The 22,371-nt window shown below is 43.7% G+C and overlaps 2 protein-coding genes and 1 pseudogene across 4 annotated transcripts; 2 read left to right on the top strand and 1 right to left on the bottom strand.

Moving 5' to 3' along the window:
- The first annotated feature begins 3,196 nt into the window (after positions 1–3,196).
- Positions 3,197–7,861, top strand: LOC106605155 (uncharacterized). Of its 2 annotated transcripts, none has more exons than XM_014200517.2 (6): positions 3,197–3,318; positions 5,985–6,068; positions 6,152–6,481; positions 6,740–6,967; positions 7,045–7,147; positions 7,273–7,861. In XM_014200517.2, the coding sequence occupies exons 2-6, from the start codon at positions 6,017–6,019 to the stop codon at positions 7,295–7,297; spliced, it is 738 nt and encodes a 245-aa protein (XP_014055992.1). In that variant the 5' UTR covers positions 3,197–3,318; positions 5,985–6,016; the 3' UTR covers positions 7,298–7,861. The 2 variants fall into 2 exon arrangements, with proteins under 2 accessions (XP_014055992.1, XP_014055991.1); XM_014200516.2 differs by lacking the exon at positions 3,197–3,318 and adding an exon at positions 4,300–4,490.
- Positions 7,862–10,396: 2,535 nt separating this feature from the next.
- Positions 10,397–13,537, top strand: LOC106605184 (uncharacterized). Of its 2 annotated transcripts, none has more exons than XM_045719416.1 (4): positions 10,397–10,884; positions 11,509–11,705; positions 12,466–12,562; positions 13,060–13,537. In XM_045719416.1, exons 1-3 carry the CDS (start codon positions 10,503–10,505, stop codon positions 12,544–12,546), a joined length of 660 nt encoding a protein of 219 aa, XP_045575372.1. In that variant the 5' UTR covers positions 10,397–10,502; the 3' UTR covers positions 12,547–12,562; positions 13,060–13,537. The 2 variants fall into 2 exon arrangements, 1 of the variants encoding a protein (XP_045575372.1); XR_006770051.1 differs by having other exon boundaries at positions 10,404–10,884; positions 11,509–11,748.
- Positions 13,538–13,649: 112 nt separating this feature from the next.
- Positions 13,650–22,076, bottom strand: LOC106605002 (tektin-2-like; annotated as a pseudogene).
- Positions 22,077–22,371: the final 295 nt, after the last annotated feature.

Raw genomic sequence — 22,371 nt, 5'->3', positions numbered from 1 at the left:
ACGTAGCCAGCGGTCAAGGATGAGTTGATGAACGAGGTGAGGTAGGGGAGAAGGTCTCCGGAAATGGTCTGGAGAAGAGAGGAGGGGATAGGGTCAAGTGGGCAGGTTGTTGGGCGGCCGGCCGTCACAAGACGCGAGATTTCATCTGGAGAGAGAGGGGAGAAAGAGGTCAAAGCACAGGGTAGGGCAGTGTGAGCAGGACCAGCGGTGTCGTTTGACTTAGCAAACGAGGATCGGATGTCGTCAACCTTCTTTTCAAAATGGTTGACGAAGTCATCCGCAGAGAGGGAGGAGGGGGGGGGGGTGAGGAGGATTCAGGAGGGAGGAGAAGGTAGCAAAGAGCTTCCTAGGGTTAGAGGCAGATGCTTGGAGTTTAGAGTGGTAGAAAGTGGCTTTAGCAGCAGAGACAGAAGAGGAAAATGTAGAGAGGAGGGAGTGAAAGGATGCCAGGTCCGCAGGGAGGCGAGTTTTCCTCCATTTCCGCTCGGCTGCCCGGAGCCCTGTTCTGTGAGCTCGCAGTGATTGTTGATGGTACTCAAGATGTCTCTGGTGCTGAACAGGAGAGTGTCTGCCTGCGTTATGTTGACCATGACCTTGGCCCTCACGAGGAGTTTATTGGGCTATACAGGGTGTCGGAGACAACAGGCGAGGGCATTGCGAAAGTGGCAACTGATGTGTTGTTGAGGCTCAATTTGCCCATGTCTGGCTTACGTGGGCAGAGTTACGATGGTGCCTCAAACATGGCAGGAAAATACACAGGTGCACAGGCAATTGTGAGGAGGCAGCAGCCATTAGCCCTCTATGTGCATTGTGGAGCACACTGTGTAAATCTGATTACACAGGCTGGCTGCACAGCCTCCCCACTGATCCGGGATTCCCTTTCTTGGGTCCATCAGTTAGGTGTCCTCTATGGCCAGTCAGGAAAGTTTAAGAGCATGTTTGAATCAATTTCCACGTCCAAGGATACAAATCTGACCACCCTGAAACCCCTATGTCCAACGAGGTGGACTGTGCGGAATACTGCTATTAGAGCTGTGCTAGGGCAGTATGAGCGGGTACTAAGCAGCCTAGAGGAGATGGCAAAAACTGCATCCAAGACAGCTTCAACTGCCAGTGGCTTATTCGAGCACTTCAGCAAAGGCAAGACTGTGTTGGGCCTCACACTTGCCTCTGCTGTTCTTGGAGAGCTTGAATGTCTAAACATTTCACTGCAGAAGAAAACTCAGACTGTCTCTGGTATGCAGGCTGCAGTCGAGTGTGTGCGGTCATCTCTTAGGGGCAAGAGAAATGACAAAAGCTACCTTGCACTGTATGAGAAAGCAACAACATTGATTGACTCTATTGAATCCATTGAATCCACTGAGACGCACTCAAGACGATTTGCTGGCAAAGCAGTGGATCACTATAGGGCAGAATTTTTTTAAGTGTTGGATGGTGTGGAGGTTCAGTTTGGCGACCGTTTTGACCAGGACAGTCTAAACGTCCTGCAAAAGTTGGAAAGAGCGCTTCTCACGGGGGAGTTGGATGAGTCTCCAGATCAGTACCCAGAGCTGAACATAGATTCTCTTTCAGTGCAGATCCCTCTCTTTCACAACAAATACCCCTGTAGCAGCAGTAGAGAGGCAGCAGAGGTCCTCAGGAGGCTTCCAGTGGAAGTGCGGGGGTTGTTTGACCAAGTTGAGGTGCTGATCAGAATTTTGTTTGTGGTGCCAGTGTCTTCATGTGAGGCTGAGAGGAGTTTCAGTGCACTCCGCAGGTTAAAGACTTGGCTACGAGCTAGCATGGGCCAAGAGAGACTGAACGGCGTAGTTGTCTGTAATGTACATAAAGACAGGCTGGACAGTCTCAAGAGGGAAAATATCTGCCAGCAATTTGTTGGATCCATTGAAACCCGCAAACATATGTTCGGTTCTTTTGTTCAGTAGTGTGTATAGCAGTGAGGGGTACTAGAACCCCTGCATATTTTGAGGGAAGGCAGGCAAGGTTTTGAGCGGTCCTCAGGGACCTCCACCCCCTCTATATTATATGTAAAGTTACTGGAAACCTTGTGGTACTGAATACGTTCATTACACTTTTTTATTTCACGGACCCCTTGCAATTACACCAGGGACCCCTAGGGCTCCATGGACCCCTGTTTGAGAACCCCTGGTGTATAGTATGATATTTGTTCTTTTGTTTAGTAGTTTTCAGTTTTTAGTACATGGCAGTACACTTACTAATTATTTATTTCATGTTATTTTATTTAAAATTGCATACTTTGTGTGACATACTTGTCCATAGTTGCTGTTTGAAGAGTTGAGATACAGACTGAAGGATATTTTGGTTGATTTATTTGGGTTATTCATTGAAGTAGTTATTTTGCTTTTAGAACTGTACTTATTTTTAGCTTTTTGTTCTTGTAAAACTATTGTAGTAGACTCAGGCCAGTGGCACATATTTAATTACTTTATAAATGTATCAGAAAAAGTAAAATTAAAAGGTCAATTCAATACGGAGAACAACTTTGTGATGTTACTCAATGGAGATTATTTTAGACGAGATCACACCATGTTCATTGTATTTACGAAAACTGCACCCATACAGTGTACAGTACCATTGCCACCTACTGGCCTTTCTTGGTATTGCTGGTTGTAAATACAAATACCTGCAGACATACTGGACTGATAAGGAACACTGCTATAACTATTATTAGTAGTAGTATTATGATGATTTAAACATTTGAACAAGTTGGGACAACCCTTCTGTTAACTACTGTACCTATCAATTATCCAGTAGTAGTAATTATGGTTCCTCAATATACATTTAACATATTACAACGTAGGCTATGTGTTACAGCACTACTTTTGGTGTCCCCCTCAAATTTAATGTAATTGTCCCCTCCAAAGTTGATGTCAGATTTTCGCCCCTGGTGTGTGTGAGAGATTTTTTTTTTTTGGGGGGGGGGGTGTACTTTGCTAACAAACCTTCCCCTTGGGAAACGATTTAAATGGGAAAGTGTTGGGGTAAATAGTGTTGTGGTGAGAGTTACTGACTATACCGGCTGGGGGTCACGAAGTGCAAGCGGCTCGGGCTGGCTGATCTATTGGTTCTCTCTGTATTTAAAACAAAGGATATTTGTGGTGGCTGGATGGGCTGGGCGGCTCGGATGGCTCAGGCCGGTGTTACGTTTTGGACCCTACCATTATTTGTCAGTGTCATGTGGATGCATTTGGAAATGCGTGCACATGGAGGTGTGTACGGGGGATGGACATGTGTCTTGGCGGATGGATGTTTGTCTGCTTGTCCGCACGCATGGACATGGGCTCAGTAGGACCGAGGGTAACGTAGCTCCTTACTTAGGTATCTGAACATCTTTGATAATATAGATAATTGTTTGTGAGTGGATCTCTATGTATTTGAAGGGAGGCTGTTGTTATGAATGTGACTTGGGTCTCTGCTCTCTATCCAGCATTGATGTTGAGTGATATGTATGAATTTCAATATCTATCCTGCAACAACAAAAAAAGTACCCTATCGTCATACTTGAGTAAAAGTAATGATTCCGTAATAGAAAATAACTCAAGTAAAAGTCAACCAGTAGAATACTACTTGAGTAAAAGTCTAAAAGTATTTGGTTTTAAATATACTTAAGTATCAAAAGTAAATGTAATCGCTAAAATATATTTAAGTATCAAAAGTACAAGTCATTTCTAATTCCTTATATTAAGCAAACCAGATAGCACCATTTTCTTTTCTTTTTTTTCACGGATAGAGAAGCATGTGTTTAGTGAGTCTGTCAGATCAGGCAGTAGGGATGACCTCTTGATACGTGCGTGAATTGGACCATTTTCCTGTCCCACTAAGAATGATAAATGTAATGACAACTTTTGTGTGTCAGGGAAAATGTACGGAGTAAAAAGTTAATTATTTTCCTTAGGAATGTAAGTGAAGTAAAAGTCAACGCTGTCAAAAATAAATAGTAAAATAAAGATACCAATACAGATACCCCCCAAAAACTACTTAAGTAGTACTTTAAAGTATTTTTACAGCACTGAACATGAATGTAGGAATGACAATTGAAAACAGCGATAGTCTTGAAAATACTATTTCATCCAATGTAGGGTTCTAACATAAGTCTGGAATATGGAATTGTTTCCTTTTTTAAGGGCATTTGAGTGCCTTGCACCGTATCTGTACAAGGATGAATTCAAATGTATGACTATTCAGTCAGGAGTACCATCTGGTACAAGGGAGATACTGTACAGTAGGAGTTACTTTCTGTTACTCCCCTAGTAGGAGTCACTCCCTTATCACAAGGCTCATTTTCATTCCTGCCATACTGAATTGTGGAAAGGGAAGAAAAACAGGTTCAACACTTACATACAGTAGCTATTTTAAGTGCCAGTCGGCATTGAGTTTGATGTCCTTCAAATCAGGAAACATTAGGCAAGAAAATAGAAATATATCAAGCTGACCTGTACGGTGACCCTACAGAACATCCAAATGAAAAGGTAAGCTATGAAGACCTGTCTTTTGTATTACTGAATAACCTGGATGCCACTGCTTTTAGTTGTCATATTTGGCATTCTTTGGCATGACAAGTTGAAAGGGGTGCTACAACACTGGCACCCAGGCAAGTGTTACAATCAACAGTAACCGTGAGCTCAAGGTTTAACTAGCCAACTGAGCATATTATCTTGTTACCATGGCTTTTGGCCATGTTTAGAATGTCTGTCAGCCTTCCCTGTAGCTCAGTTGGTAGAGCATGGTGTTTGCAACGCCAGGGTTGTGGGTTCGATTCCCACGGGGGGCCAGCACAGAAAAAAATGTATGAAATTGTATGAAATGTATGCATTCACTACTGTAAGTCGCTCTGGATAAGAGTGTCTGCTAAATGACTAAAATGTAAAAAATGTCTGCTTATATCAGGTACAAAATAATGAACGGAAGGGATTGACAAGCAAAGGATACAGTATTATGTAATATAGGATGCCGCCACATAAATAGATTTCGTGTCTCATTGTACAGTAATACAGAGCAGGTTAAAAATACGCAAGAAAGGTTTGAATATTTTAATAGCAATTCTGAAACTGCTCTGAATACGTAGTATTGTTTTATATCTTTTGTGATGGTTAATTTCATTACTATCAAATGAGGAGAGACAAACTTATCACACAAGTCAGAGTTATACTTAAACTAAATCTTTAATCACTTATTAATAAGGGAGCAGGTCAATACAACACACACACATAAAGTGAATAGATTGAGTGCTCTACGATAATGATGGCTGGTCGACGAATCACCCTCAGGTGATTCGTTGAGAGCCCGAGACAAAAGTACAAAGGTATTTTATAGCTAAGATACACCCCTTTCAACCTACATGATGAACAACAGATGTATAGAATGGGTCACAAGGTTAAGATTTGTATGAAAGATACTTATAATTCACAGCAGACAGTATTTTCTATAAAGACAGTTTTCATTGTATAGAGACCAGTGTCTGGCCCCCAACTCCATACTGGAGTCATGTCTTCCTGGTACCGTATAGAACAGAAACATTAACTCATGCTCTGTAATGCGGTCTCTTTAGGCTTTATCCCCCAAAAGACATCGTAAATCTCCTGTCAGTGTTATCTCCCAGAGGCCCATCCTCAGTAGAACACACACAGATGAGCGTTCCAACAACCCCTTATTCTGTTGCATAAAACAACCATTTGATGCAATAATAGCATTATAACATAATCTTGTAATTTTCACCATACTATGTTGCCACAGAACCATCTCCAAGGGGAAAAAAATGATGTCAAGCCCATTGAAACACATTTTATGCATATACTGTAGCTAACAATCATCAAAATACAGCTTATTGTTGTTTGATTTGAATAGCATTTTGCCACCAAAGCCCATTCAAATACATTAGGGGGATATGCCTCTGCCCCTGAAAACGGGAGTGATAGAGTGCACGTTTAAATGCTGTTGCAAACTCTTTCGCTCTTTGTCCTCAGCATTGTAAAATCTAAATAGCTCTGCAGATGTGATGGAAACACAGCATATCCTGGTCTGGCGTATTTGTCTGATCCTGGCCCTCTGTGAGTTTTTTTTAATAATCCACTTTATGGTACAGTAACGTGTACATAAGACGTACAGTAACTCCTTGTCTATCTTTCCTCAGTGCCCCACCCACACCAATGCCTGTCAGTGCATTTCCAGAACAAGGGTCTCCTTTATGTGGCTCCGGGGAGAGAGCTGGTCCTGCAGACCCAGTTCCAGATTACACCAACAGAGAAGATCATCATGGTGATTTGGGACCGCCAGACTGAGAAGGGTCAGGGACAGGTCAGGCTGGCCAATCACCAAGATGCACCTGGCAATCCTCTAGACCAGAAGGAGGCCTCATTTAGGGTGGAGAATATAAGTTCATCTGACTATGGAATGTACACCATCACTGTGACTGACCAGATGGGGAACGAGCAATCAGCAAATATACTTGTTAGAGAGATTGGTGAGAAACAGCTACACCAATAATTCTGGTCACTACCTAGATTTTGTTTGGGTCAAATACTGTGCAAACTGAAAAGTCATATTACCTTGACATTAGCCTCGGTCACAGGCTTTCACCTCACCTTCCGAACAATGTGAGTGAAGCCTGGGTGCCGAGGCTACCCTTATGTGCAGAACTATGTAAGAACGCAGAAACCAATATAACTATATTTGGACTATTTGTTCTGCCTAACTTTTTCTCTCCCTCCCTCTCGCCTAGTTGCTGCTCCTGTAGCGTCTTTGTCGCTCCAGTGTGAGGTGGCCAATGACAGGGCACAGTGGGACAGCCCAGTGTTTTCCTGGTTGGTGGATGGGGTAGAGCTGTCCAATCAGACAGACAATCTCTCTGCAGATGGCAGGAGACTCTACGTGTCCGGAATGAAGGGCCACAACTACACCTGTGTTGTCAACAGCAGTCTGGGGACAAGTGTCACATACTACGTCACTGGTATACATGCATTATGATTATTTATTATGACTATTTTGAGTTTTTTTTGTCTTTCATGCTTCTTTGTTGTTGCCTAGATTCTCCTACACCATCCCAAAGTATCCAATCCTGTAACACTCTGTGTGGTGTATTACTGGGCTTCATCATAGCGATTCTAATCACATGTGGATATCTCTACTGGTAAGATTACAGAACATCTCCCTGGCTTGTCTTTTACAGTAATACACTCATTTGGCACATGAATAAACTCCTGGTATAGTGTTTGGTATGTGCACACTTTTGACATTGCTGTGTGTTCTTAACAGGAAATGCAGACAGCGGAGGACATGACCTTAGGAGGGCCATCGCGTTCCGTTATCAGTCTTATTTATGGCACTTATTTATGGCACTTATTAATGGCACGCTCACACAAGTCTTTAATATTCTATTGCAATAAGTCACACTACCAGACCAAATATGATTCCTATCAAGAGCTGTGGCCCTATTCACCATCACTAAAATATATTTATATGCCTATTTATCAAATTAAAATTGTATTGGTCACATACATATATTTAGCAGATGTTATTGCGGGTATAGTGAAATGCTTGTTATTGGTGTATTACATTTTACATTTACGTCATTTAGCAGACGCTCTTATCCAGTGCGACTTACAAATTGTATTTCTATGCCTATTTGTGGTATTTATTGATGCAGTGTCCACACGTATATTTTGACTAATTATATCTTTGTATCTTTTTTTTTGAAAGTACTCTATGCCATCACATTTACATTGTGCACATGTACAAATGAACCTAAACTTAAACCTACTTTTGTGATGATATAAAGCAAATGGGAAAAAATTCACATTATTGTGACGGAGCATGTGTGGATTTAACCTATTTCATAACCTGATAGGAAATCTTTGAAAGCGTCCACTTTGCTACACTTCCATAGGAGACAGTGAAGAGACATAGAAACACAGCAGTCTGGATGAGTGAGGAAAAGCACAGCACCACCTATTTAATAGCGCCATCCACTGGCTTGTTTTAGAAATTCCTCTATTCAAAATATCACTTCAATTTGTAACTTTGGTTTTAGAAGTGGGGGGGGGGATAAAAAATCCAAACATCCTACCTGACCGCTCGGAGTCGTCTGCATGGTCCTAAAGAACACCGTTGCCTCGTTTTGTATGACATTCTAATGATAAAACTGGGGGGGGACAAAAAAATGGATGTCATTGTCATTCACAGAGAACTTGAATTGGAAATACTGTACCGTATTGTTATTTGTTTTTGCAAATGTAGATAAGATGATTTAATTAAAGTCGCACTCCAGTCTCCTTTTCACCTGATTTACTTAACAAAAGGCACTTGGTGGTCCAGGTATGTTCATGACATAGCACAAGTGGAGGGTGGGCCTTTCTGCATTTGTTCTCTATTGCTTCTCTATTGTTTCTGCAAGCAATAGCAGAGACCGATGACATTAGAGGGCTATCAGCCCAACTCCTTGAATGGCCTACTCCAAGCACGAACCACCACATTTAACCTTGGCAAGGTGACGGGGAATATGGTAGAATACAAATAGAGTAGTAGTTCCCTCTGCAAGGCAATCAAACAGGCAAAACGTCAATATCGAGACAAAGTTGACTCGCAATTCAACAGCTCAGACATGACACATATGTGGCAGGGTTTACAGACAATCACTGACTACAAAAGGAAAACCAGCCAAGTCGCTGAGACCGCCGTCTTGCTGCCAGACAAGCTAAACACATTCTTTGCCCGCTTTGAGGACAACACAGTGCCACCGACGCGGCCAGGTACCAAGGACCGTCGGATCGCCATGGACGACGTGAGTAAGACATTTAAACGTGTTAATCCTCGCAAGGCTGCCAGCCCAGACGGCATCCCTAGCTGCGTCCTCAGAGCATGCGCAGACCAGCTGGCTGGTGTGTTAACGGACATACTCTCCCTATCCCAGTCTGCTGTCCCCACATGCTTCAAGATGGCCACCATTGTTCCTGTACCCAAGAATGCAAAGGTAACTGAACTAATTGATTATCACCCCATAGCACTCACTTCTGTCATCATGAAGTGCTTTGACAGGCTAATCAAGGATCATATCACCTCCACCTTACCTGTCAACCTAGACCCACTTCAATTTGCTTACCGCCCCAATAGGTCAACAGACAATGCAATTGCCATCACACTGCCCTATCCCATCTGGACAAGAGGAATACCTATGTAAGAATGCTGTTCATTGACTATAGCTCAGCATTCAACACCATAGTACCCTCCAAGATCATCATTAAGCTCGAGGCCATGGGTCTCAACCCCGCCCTGTGGAATTGGGTCCTAGACTTCCTGACGGGCCGCCCCCAGGTGGTGAAGGTAGGAAACAACATCTCCACTTCGCTGATCCTCCACACTAGGGTCCCACAAGGGTGTGTGCTCAGCCCCCTCCTGTACTCACTTTTCACCCATGACTGTGTGGCCATGCACGCCTGCAACTCAATCATCAAGTTTGCAGATGAGACAACAGTAGTAGGCTTGATTACCAACAACGACGAGACAGCCTACAGGGAGGAGGTGAGGGCTCTCAGAGTGTGGTGTCAGGAAAATAACCTCTCACTCAACGTCAACAAAACAAAGGAGATGATCGTAGAATTTAGGAAACAGCAGAGGGAGCACCCCCCCTATCCACGTCAATGGGACAGCAGTGGAGAAGGTGTAAAGTTTTAAGTTCCTTGACGTACATATCACTGACAAACTAAAATGGTCCACCCACATAGACAGCGTGGTGAAGAAGGCACAAAAGCGCCTCTTCAACCTCAGGAGGCTGAAGAAATTTGGCTTGTCACCTAAAACCCTCACAAACCTTTACAGATGCACAATTGAGAGCATCCTGTCGGGCTGTACCACCGCCTGGTACAGCAACTCTACCGCCCACAACCGCAGGGCTCTCCAGAGGGTGGTGCGGTCTGCGCAACGCATCATCGCATCATCGCAACGCATCAACGCAGTTGACAGTGAGAGGACGTTTCTTTTTTTGCAGAGTTTATATGTCTAGAACGAGCCAAGGAGCGTGCAGCTCTGGTCATCTGAGGTGATTGAGACAATAGGGTGTTTCAATCTGTGTCTTCTAAGGAAATGATGTCTTCCGCTCTAAGAGATGTAAACTTCCCTTTGTGTTTGATGGAGGTTTCCACAGAGGTTATGTGATGTAACAACAAAGCTTGACAAACATCACATCAGGCAGAACTGTCATGTGCGTTCAGTCACTGGTTGACTACCTGATGAAAGTCCTCTTCACTTCATACTAAATATAAATGTAAGAAATCATGAGCTAAGTCATGAAAAGCATAGAAACCAACCGTATCAGTGGTTAGCAGTGGAGGCTGGTGTCATTTTAAATCGGAGGACAGACTCATTGAAATGCCCATTCATTCCACTCCTGCCATTACATTGAGCCCTTCCAATTTCTTTCTCCATCAGCCTCCATCAAAGGTTGCTAAGGTATTGATTTCCAATCACCACAGGCAACACAATAACAACGTATGATCATGTTTCTGTCCCCAGTGACTTGTGGGTACCAGTGCGTGTCGGTCCACTTCCAGACCCCGCAGCCGGTCAATGTACTCCCAGCCGGACGTCTAGTTCTCCAGGTCCAGAGCGACCACGGTCCAAAAGAAATTATCTCCATGATAACCTGGGAGCGGGAGCCAGAGAATGCAAAAACTCCAGGGAATCCTGGGAAAATGACGTTGATTACGTTCCCCGGTCAAGACAAACTCTTGGACGGGCGTCTGAGTCTGGAGCAGCAGGGGTCAATACTGAAGCTGGAGGGCTTTGGCGTGGCGGACAGCGGGGTGTACATCGTGACCGTCACTGACCAGGCTGGTGTCAAGACCTCTGCGCAGTGTATCGTCAAGGAGTACGGTACGACGGTCAACATGGTCTCATTAGAATATATCCAAATTGTGACTTTTAACCGTTGTTCTATGTCACCTATGCTGACTTATTACTTCAATGTAACTATAATGACGTGTTAGTTATGTGACAATACGGCTGACAGACTTTCTGATTACGTTGTTGGTTTGAATACATTCCTAGATATTCCTTCCTGTCCCCTGGAGTTATGTTCTTATAGAGGATTAACTGTTGGGTCAGTTCTGCCTAAGCTCCTTTGTCTTTATAAATGTATTCTTCACTGCAGTCCAACACTCAACTTTGAGTCGGTAATATTTCAGTTTATAAGTCCAATGACTGTCTCGCGCAATTCCTCTTCAATAGTTCCAAGCTCTGTATTTGTCTCTGTCAAATGTCTTCTTTCCAAGTTTCTGATGTGTTTTCTCCTCACAGCCTCGTACTTCTCAAGTCCCCACCACCAAGCCTCAGTAGACAACACGCTCAACTCACACTGTTACTTCACAACACAACCAACCTCTGTTCTCTCTCCTCTCTTTCTCCTCTTTGAGACAATTTTCAGTTGCAACTTCCAAGTCTCACCTCTCTCACACCTGGTCGCTTTCTCTTTTCTCTGTCTCTTGTCTTTCCTCTCAGAGGCTGTGCACCACCCCTCAGTGAGAGTGAACGCGTCCCACTCCTCCCTGTTCTGTGTGGAGACCTGGGGGACAGACCTTAAATTCAGCTGGCTCCACGAGCGGGCAGCCATCTCCGATGCTGTGGGACACGTGTCGCCTGATGGGAAGACCCTGTTCATCTCCTCCTCCCCCATCTGTGGTCACTTCACCTGCATGGTGAGCAACAAGCTGGGCCACAGCTCTGCCACCTACACAGCATGTATGGAACCCCACACACTAACTATCCCCATCTGTCTCTCAGTCTCTACACAAACTCTATCTGTCTCTCATGCCTGATTCATACTACAGGGCCAAACCAATCCAAGCTGTACTGGCATGACCTGGTTACGCATCCACCATACTGTTTTTGTTTGGAACCGTGCTAGAAAGGATCATGTTGGCCCTATATTGTGAATCAGCCATAAGTTTACACAAACTCCATCTGTCTGTCAGTCTCTATGCCGGTGGTCACCCACCCTGGTCATGAAGAGCTACAGTGTACGCAGACTGTTCCTCTAGCTAGCGCAGCTCAAGGCTGTATCAGATGTGGTTGTGCTAGGTTGTAAGAAAACCCTGCAAACCCTGTAGTTCTCCAAGACCAGGGTTGGTGACCAATGTTCTATGTAATAGTAGTGCAAAGCATGGGTAAGAAATCTCCTATCTCTTTGACAGACAGAACAGGCAAGTAACTTTTCCTCAAAGGCCTTGTCAAATGCAGAAACAGTCGACGCCCAAGCTAGTGCCACACTATTCATATCCATTGAATGTACAGCCTTCTCGGTGGGTGTGAGTGGCGTGCCCTATGTAGCGTTCAGGTTAATATGTACACTGTCTATATTTCGAGAGCCAAGTCCGAGTGACTCCGAGGCTGCCCTATGGACACCATAACATTTTCCCATATTGTTTTGTCGTGACCTTGTCCTGTCTGGTCTGTCAGAGCCGTGTGAGAGAGAGGACAAAAGGACCACGGTGGCAGTGGTCTGGCTCATCATCCTACTGGTCTGTGGAGCAGTGCTAGCTTTTCTACTGTGGAGGTACGGTAACACACACTGACAGTCACACAGTGCAGATACAAATTTAATTTTGAGCTATGGTACACACTGTAAGATAAAGCCGTATATAACAAGGAAACAGAGGTCGCTGACAGACGGCAGAAGGGAAAAGATAAAAGAATTGTAAAAAATAAAAGGGATTGACACCTCAAAATGGGAAGCTACAATATCACATCAAGGCATTGCACGCTTGACATTGTCAGTTGATATTACAATTATTTTGTTTATTCTATCAGTGCAGTATATGGGCGGCAGGTAGCCTAACGGTTAAGAGCGTTGGGCCGGTAATCGAACGATCGCTGGTTCAAATCCCTGAGCCGACTAGGTGAAAAATATGCCGATGTGCCCTTGAGCAAGGCACTTAACCCTAATTGCTCCTGTAAGTCACTCTGGATAAGAGTGTCTGCTAAATGACTAAAATATAAAACATGTTCAGTGTGTATTTACACATATTAGAGCTTCTGTTGGTTTCTGTTTAGGAGACACAGGCGATACAGTAACAGAGGAGAGAGGCTTCAGGAGCATTTTGAGGACAACTTGTAACGGTGAACCATTGATTACAGTACCCAAGTACTTTCGCTACACTCCCCTACTCAAAGATGGACTCATAAAAGGACAGTAAGTGTGCAAAACGCTTTGGGAGGAGCTTCCTTCCCTGTGAGCAGCAAGACCTTTCAGTGCATTGGAACAATGTGGAAAGTGAACTGCTTTGTTGGCCAATTGACGAGTTCTAAAATTGGAAAGATCAACTTTTGCCCAGTGTGTTGCCTGTTTTTGTAGAAGCTATCATTTTTATCCCGCCTCTCATTGTACTGAACTACACTTGATATTTTTTTATGTAACGCTCTAAAATGATTTGTTTTAAAAACAATTCCTTATTCTCTAACTTTTCTATATTGTAAACATATTGTATATTTTGCTGCCTATTCTTTGTAATAAAAAGCACATTTTAAACTGTGTGAGGCTTTAGTTAAATTGATCGCTATTGTAAATCCACAATTCAGTCAGGGAATGGGAGTCAAAGTACAACCGCTCCATACATAGTGAATTTCAAAACGCTTTACGGCCATGAATAAAAGGGTGCGCACGTTCGTGCGTGTGTCCACCTCATCAGTACATCTCTCTGGTGAAGCCGGGGATGGGGACGGTGACTCCAGGGATGATCTTGACTGTCTCAGCCTCAGACAGGGCCTCCAGGTGCTGGCGGATGAGGTCGCTGCGCTGCTCCAGCTCCAGGGCCTCCTGCTTCCTGGACAGGTCCTCTCCCATACAGGCCTGTTGAGCCTCTAGGGACTGCAGAGAGTGCCTGGTACACAGGGTCACAGAACAGCAACACAGGGTTAGATGGTGGGGGGGGGGGGGGGTCCTTACATCAAACGGCAATATGCTATGAAAGGTAGCACATGATATGTTCAGTATGCTGTGAAAGAGTCATACGAGGTGGATATATGATGTGCTCACTTTCATAGCAACTCAATAACACATACACTCACATAGACTTGGCTAGTTTCTGCTGTAGCGCTTCTATGGTGGCTCCCAACGGCTTAGCCTCTTCCACCAGTCCAGAATGCACCTACAGAGATCACAGAGTCAAGGTATGGACACACATTATATACTGAGCAAACATATGAACCCAACATGCAACAACTTCAATGATTTTACTGATTTAGAGTTCATAGAAGGAAATCAGTCAATTAAAATAAATTCATTAATTTAAGGATTTCACTTGACAAGTCATGACGCAGCCATGGGTGGGCATAGGCCCATCCACTGGGAAGCCAGACCTAGCCAATCAGAATGAGTTTTTCCCCATAAAAGGGCTTTATTCAGACAGAAATATTCCTCAATTTCATCAGCTGTCCAGGTGGCTGGTCTCAGACGACCCCGCAGGTGAAGAAGCTGGATATGGAGGTTACACGTGGTTTGCGGTTGTGAGGCCGGTTGAACGTACTGCCAAAATCTCTACAACTACATTGGAGGCGATTTATGGTAGAGAAATGAACATTCAATTCTCTGGCAACAACTCTGGTGGACAATCCTGCTGTCAGCATGCCAATTGCACGCTACCTCAAAACTTGAGACATCTGTGGCATTGTGTTGTGTGACAAAACTACACATTTTAGTGGCCTTTTATTGTCCCCCAGCACAAGGTGCACCTGTGTAATGATCATGCTGTTTCAGCTTCTTGATATGCCACACCTGTCAGGTGGATGGATTGTCTTGGAAAAGGAGAAATGCTCACTAATGCGGATGTAAACTAATTTGTGCACACAATTTGAGAGAAAAAATGTTTTTGCATATGGAACATTTCTGGTATCTTTTACATCAGGTCATGAAACACGGGACCAACACTTTACATGTTGCGTTCATATTTCTGTTCAGTATACTATGACAAACAGAGACACTGCTCCTTTTCCATGACAAAGTCAACCTTTACAACAACTCAGGTCCTCTGAAGGGTCAATCTCTGCAGGCTTTCATAGAACAAACGTCTGAACACACAACGACCCTCCAGGACCAAAGAATAGCCACAACTAAGAAGGGCCGTCTAGAATTGTCCTCTTTGCTTTCTAAACTCTATGCTAGTCAATGCTATCTTATCACCATCTATGCTCTCTATGGTTCTTGGTCTAGCCTCTAGCTTTCACACAATAGCTGATTAATAGATTCCACTTCTTGTTTGGATCTACTGTACTCTACTGTATATATGATGTTACTGATCCAGAACACATTCATGAGAAACCTAGGCGATCTGCCTTCCCTGCATTGACAACCAGTCTTATCTAATCCCTCCCTGTGCATTCCAGACACTGCTATTGTTATTGCCTCTGGAGTGGACTTCCTTACCAGGACTATATGTATTCATGTCTATGGAGATGGACAGGGCCCTGTGGAGCGCTAACAAAGGAAAATGGCTGTGCTGCTCTGATTAGAAGGGAGATCAGTTGAAGGGTGGAGAGAGCAGCTTAGGTCAGTGCGTCTCAGAGAGACGGGGGGAGGGAGGTCTAATGGGTTTAGTGGATGTATAGCATGAGAAGAACCCAGTGTAAGAGCTAAGCATGTCATTAATGCTTTTAACAAGAGCCTTTCTAAGGATTAGCTCTGGATACATGGTGGTCTTGCGCAGGTTGAACCCAGTGGTGATCCGCTGCCCCTCCGGGTCATTCTGGCTCTGAAGGGACATAAGAGATGGGGGCATCAGACACCACACAGAGGAGGGAGATGAGTAAGAGTCTTATGGTGCAGTTATAAGGAATATGGGGCCCGTATTCAGAAAGTCTCAGAGTAGGTGGGCTGATATAGGATCAGTCTTGCCTTTTAGATCCTAATGAATAAGATTATATGGAGAAGGGGGACCTGGTCCTACAGTAGATTACCACTCCAACTCTGAGACGCTCTTGGAGAGGATGATCTTGCTATACTTAGTCAGATACACTTCAGTTTATGAAAATGGCCAATCATGGCATTTTTTTTTTTAAAGTAATATGTCCTTCAAACTTATCCCAAAAACATGCTTATGATGTTTTCAAAAGGGGATGACAATGTCCTCTTCAGACTGTGTGAGTGAGAATGCCAACAACCCCCAGGCACACATTACAATCCCCTCGTAAAGAGGATATACAGCATTTATTGATCAGACTCCCGTTCCTGTTCAGTGCTTCTGTACTGTATATCGATCAAGATGATATTCTTCGGATACAGTTTACACCGCTTCAGCCTGAGCCAAATAAAACAAGTGCTACCTCATGCCTTTGAAATAAACCCATATGTCCTGCTCAGCTTAAACAATCCCCTACACCAGCATTCCAATACAACAGTTACTGAAGTCCACTTACTGGTGTCTTTGCAATACATTCATGTCCATAATTATTGGCACCCTTGATAAAGATGAGCAAAAAATACTGTATTAAATAAGTAATGGAAGTACTGAGCTATATTGTATATAATATTTGACAGTAGCGTCTGACCATAGCACCGCCTGGAGTTTGATGAACGCAATGGCACTTGAATTAGAACCGGTGCTATTTGGCCACATATACAGCATATACAGAAGCATACAGTGAATTTGTAAAGAATTCAGACCCCTTGAATTTTTCCACATTTTGTTAGGTTACAGCCTTTCCTAAAATGGATAGCAAAAAAAAAATCCTCATCAATCTACACTCAATACTCCATAATGACAAAGCAAAAACAGGTTTTTAGAAATTTTTGCAAATGTATTAAATATAAAAAACAGAAATATCACATTTACATAACTATTCAGACCCTTTACTCAGTACTTTGTTGAAGCACCTTTGGTAGCAATTACAGCCTTGAGTCTTCTTGGGTATGGTGCTACAAGCTTGGCACACCTGTACTTTCGGAGTTACTCCCATTCTTCTCTGCAGATCCTCTCAAGCTCTGTCAAGTTGGATGGTGAACGTCACCGCCACTCAAGGACATTCAGAGACTTGTCCCGAAGCCACTCCTGCGTTGTCTTGGCTGTGTGCTTAGGGTCATTGTCCTGTTGGAAGGTGAAGTCTGAGTTCCTGAGCACTCTGGAGCAGGTTTTCATCAAGGATCTCTCTGTACTTTGCGCCGTTCATCTTTCCCTCGATCCTGACTAGTCTCCCAGTTCCTGCCACTGAAAAACATCCCCATAGCATGATGCTGCCACCACCATGCTTCACCGTAGGGATGGTGCCAGGTTTCCTCCAGACATGAGCCTTGGCATTCTGGCCAAAGAGTTCAATCTTGGTTTCATCAGACCAGAAACGCTTGTTTCTCATGGTCTGAGAGTCTTTAGGTGCCCTTTGGCAAACTCCAAGCGGGCTGTCATGTGCCTTTTACTGAGGAGTGGCTTCTGTCTGGCCACTCTACCATAAAGGCCTGATTGGTGGAATGCTGCAGGGATGGTTGTCTTTCTGGATGGTTCTTCCATCTCCACAGAGGAACTCTGGAGCTCTGAGTGACCATCAGGTTCTTGGTCACCTCCCTGACCAAGGCCTTCTTCCCCGATTGCTCAGTTTGGCCGGGCGGCCAGCTCTTAGGAAGACTCTTGGTGGTTCCAAACTTCTTCCATTTAGGAATGATGGAGGCCACTGTGTTCTTGGGGACTTTGAATGCTGCAGAAATGTTTTGGTACCCTTCCCCAGATCTGTGCCTCGACGCAATCCCGCCTCTGAGCTCTATGGACAATTCCTTCGACCTCATGACTTGTTTTTTTGCTCTGACATGCACTTTCAACTGTGGGACCTTATATACACACATGAGTGTGCCTTTCCAAATCATGTCCAATCAATTGAATTTACCACGGGTGGACTCCAATCAAGTTGTAGAAATATCTCAAAGATGAGAAATGGAAACAGGACGCACCTGAGTTCAATTTCGAGTCTTCTAACAAAGGGTGTGAATACTTATGTTTTTATTTTTAATACATTTGCAAAAAGTTCTAAAAACCTGTTTTCGCTTTGTCATTATGACAATGGATGAGGAATTTCCTTTATTTAACCCATTTTAGAATAAGGCTGTAACATAACAAAATGTGGAAAAAGTGAACGGGTCTGAATACTTTCCGAATGCACTTTATACAGAAAGGTATCTCATACCTACGGTAAAATATGGTGTTGGATCTTTGATGTTATGGGGCTATTTTGCGGGCCCTTGTTGAAGCCCTTGTTAAGGTCAATGGCATCATTAACTTTTTTTTACCTAGTAGTAAGTATCAGGACATTTTAACCCAAAACCTTGTTTCCTCTGCCAAGAGACTGACAATTGGCCGGAAGTGCATCTTCCAGCAAGACAATAACCCCAATCCAATCAAAATCCACAAAGAAATGGTTAATTGACCACAAAATCAACATTTTGCAATGGCCATCAACATTGTGAACACAGTGCCCCATGGTGGCAGTGGGGTTATGGTATGGGCAGGCATAAGCTAAGGACAATGAACACAATTGCATTTTAGCGATGGCAATTTGAATGCACTGAGATACCGTGACAACATCCCGAGGCCCATTGTTGTGCCATTCATCCGCCACCATCACCTCATGTTTCAGCATGATAATGCACAGCCCCATATCATAAGGATCTGTACACAATTCCTGGAAGCTGAAAATGTCGCAGTTCTTCCCTGGCCTGCATACCCACCAGACATGTCAACCATCAAGCATATTTGGGATGTTCTGGATCGACATGTACGACAGCGTGTTCCAGTTCCCGCTAATATCCAGCAACTTCGCACAGCCAATGAAGAGGAGTGGGACAACATTCCACAGGCCACAATCAACAGCCTGATCAACTCTATGCGAAGAAGATGTGTCGCACTGCATGAGGCAAATGGTGATCACACCAGATACAGACTGGTTTTCTAATCCAGACCCTACTTTTTTTTTAAGGGTATCTGTGACCAACAGATGCATATCTTTATTCCCAGTCATGTGAAATCCATAGATTAGGGCTTAATGTATTTATTTCAATTGACTGATTTCCTTATATGAACTGTAACTCAGTAAAATCTTTGAAATGGTTGCATGTTCAGTTAATATTTTTGTTTGGTGGTATATATATTTATTTTTAAAGTATTTTCATTTGTATTCAAATGGGGCTAGCATGAAATGAGAGGGGAGACAGAGAAGGAGGGAGATGCAGAATAGGGTATGGGCCGGGATTTGTACCCACTCTGGCTAGACCAGCCTCAGGCACGTATACAGTTTGTAATGGGCAGCAAGCATATGATTAAAATGCCGTCCAAAAACACTTAGAAATACCAAACATCCCTTTTTTTATTAGTTTGTTATGGGAGTTGCCCTATACGCCTAATGGAATCAATTTCCATACTGCATAAAATGGTCTCTGACTGTACATCCACACGAGCCCCCACCCTCCCCAGTTTCCATTCCCCGACCCTGACTTCCTGTGCTACTAATAACATGTATCGCTCTCCTCCTCCCCCAATACACAGATAGTTCCACCCACACATTATTTTGTAGGAGTAGGTTGAAGTTGCCCCTAGACACTGATCTAAGCTCAGTCTTGTGTTTTTACCTCTAATGTTTAAGGTTAGGATTTGGGGAGGGTAAACTGATCCTAGATCAGTCCTCTAGCACCTGTATCCTTGTAGAGGTCATGGTCTCCCTCAGCTGTAGGGAAGCCTGCATCTCCTCCTCAGCCCGGGTCACGTTGTAGTGGGTGAACTGCTCCCACTCTTGGTGTGTGGAGGCACTGCAGGGTAAAAGACAATAAATCAGCCACAGTTATACATCGGTAAGTACTGTACACTATAAGTACAGTGTTATAAATGAGAAAATGTTTCAGGTTTAGAGGATCAGAAGAGGTTTAGTGGATCAGAAGAGGCTTAGTGGTCCAAAATAACATAAATCAAGATTTAGGTAAAGGCTGAGAATTTGTCTGCCATTGAGTGTTCTGCTATCTGAACACCGATACAAAGTATTTAGGGGTGACGATTATGTAAAACAAAATTCCTAGAAATATCCTAGAAATATACAGTATAATTTCACTCATGATCATCTCACTATCATCTCCTTTATTCTACACATGTTGACTCAATAGGTTGACAAGGCACTACTCTGCTCCCGTCCTTACCTAGTGGGTACGTGGGTGGGGTCAGGCTTGAAAGATATTGTCAGGTGACCTGTCTGTGAGTGACAGGCATGATAGATCCACATCCAGGGCTTCAGTCTCGTTGGTTAGGTCAAAGGTCAGCTGTTGGTGGGCTTCCTTGAGACAGCTTAAAGTTAAATGGAATAAACTTTATTGATGCTACATTGCTAAGAAGGGAAATTAGATGAATCACCCGCATAGAACTACAGACACACAAGCATACATCAGTATAGATCCTTTTAAATTACTAGAGGGGATATGTCATAAACCCTCAAAGTTCCAGAATGGTATGATAATGGCAGCCGTTTTGGTCAGGGAGAATTCCAAATGGAATGAATGGGAGTAGAGGCATACATTATACATTTCCTGCTTTTACTTATGCAGGAAAATAAAAGGCATGTGATGTATCAGAAATTGTGTAAAAGAATTGTCATCCTAAAATATTGTCATATAATTATGAATACAGTTTACACAGGTTTTAGACCAATTTTCTGTATGAATAGCCTCTAAAATATCATCAACTGATTTAAGCCAGTGTATGGCTGTGGATTGACTGCATTGTTTGTATGGAATATTGGCATATTAGCAGTTCATTTGAAAAAAGATTGGAATCATTCCAATAAAACTGTCTGGCTAGTTAGCTAATAAACATACTGTCAAGATAATCTTCAAATTGATTGTTTTCACAATATTTGAATCACAGCACTGGCTGCCCTACTCCCTGACCAAAATGGCTGACCTTTTATACCGTCATAAGATAGCTAACGTCCATTCTAGTGTTCTAATTCCTAATTATATGCATACATCAGCACACATAGGCTACAGAACGCAGTGGAATGTTAACGAATCCTGTCAAATGTGCTGCAATTCATCTTAATGAAGCAATGGTGAAAATGAAATCAAGACGACACACCTGCCTCCAATTGTCAGTACCATCCACCCGTTTCGGTTTCACATCGCATTATCCTTTATTTTTAAGAGCAACACAGCTGCATGTTAGATAGAAACCCTTTATGTTCCATGGATCAATTAAACCATATCCCGAGTACACAACCAAAGACCTTCAGTTAAATCTCTATCCTGCATTACCAGAGCTGCTCAAAGGCCTTGCTGATGTGCTGCTGCAGCTCTTGCTGCATGGTGTCCATCATCTGGGCCTCCCTCTTCAGCTGGCCCTCCAGGGGGGTCACTGACCAGCTCGCTCCCCCGCCGGCCCTCTCTCTGGGTCAGACACTCCACTACCACTTCCAGGGGCACGGCCGTTTCCGCCAGGGCCCTCTCCGTCTCTTCCTTCACCTGGGAGAGAGACAGAGACAGACAGACAGGGTTGACAATACAGTTTGTACTAAACGCCCAAGGTAGATCCGCTAGATGATTAAACATGTGTGCTATCATTCATTGTCAACCAACACACATACTTACAGAAAGAACAAAAATAACACCCCTCAGGCATAATTAGATTATGATTATCTTACCTAATAAGGGTAGGATTTGGGTAGAGTAGACTGCACCAGACTAAATAGCATAGTAGAATGTGGATTCCCAAAGGTCCCTAGAGTTAACAAATTAGGGACACTGACAGATTGTGTTCTGTGACATGCGTACTACAGTATAAGTGTTGATGATGTTTTTGGTTAGTAAAGTGAGTTGAACATTAAGTAGTTCTCCCACAACAAGTATTAGTGACATTTACATTTTACATTTTTGTCATTTAGCAGACGCTCTTATCGAGAGCAACTTACAGTAGTGAATGAATACATTTCATACATTTTTTTCTCCGTACTGGTCCCCCGTGGGAATCGAACCCACAACCCTGGCGTTGCAAACACCATGCTCTACCAACTGAGCCACACGGGACCATGACCTGTGTCAGAGCTTTGATCTCTCTCTCCATTGCCTGTACGCAGAACTGCAGTCTGTCCTTCTGCTCAGTGACCTCATTGATCCTGTCAACCAGCCTGTCTTGGCTGTCACTTTCATCTCAGCATGTCTGACAGAGAGGCGGAGAAGAGCCCACGGTCACACACAGTATTACTTTGTTATTACGGGGTATAGATGTGAACATGAGTTGGTCATCTCTCTGTCAATGCATTTGGCCTGCTGGCTGGCATCAGGCATCCATAACAGTCCCTGTCTCTCCGTCTCTCTACCTTACAGGCTGTCTGGTGCCTCAGGGCCCGCCCATCTTG

The sequence above is a fragment of the Salmo salar genome, chromosome ssa05 (genome assembly GCF_905237065.1).
Source record: "Salmo salar chromosome ssa05, Ssal_v3.1, whole genome shotgun sequence".
In the NCBI taxonomy this organism is placed as follows: domain Eukaryota; kingdom Metazoa; phylum Chordata; class Actinopteri; order Salmoniformes; family Salmonidae; genus Salmo; species Salmo salar.
This window is presented reverse-complemented; position numbering and strand designations above follow the sequence as displayed.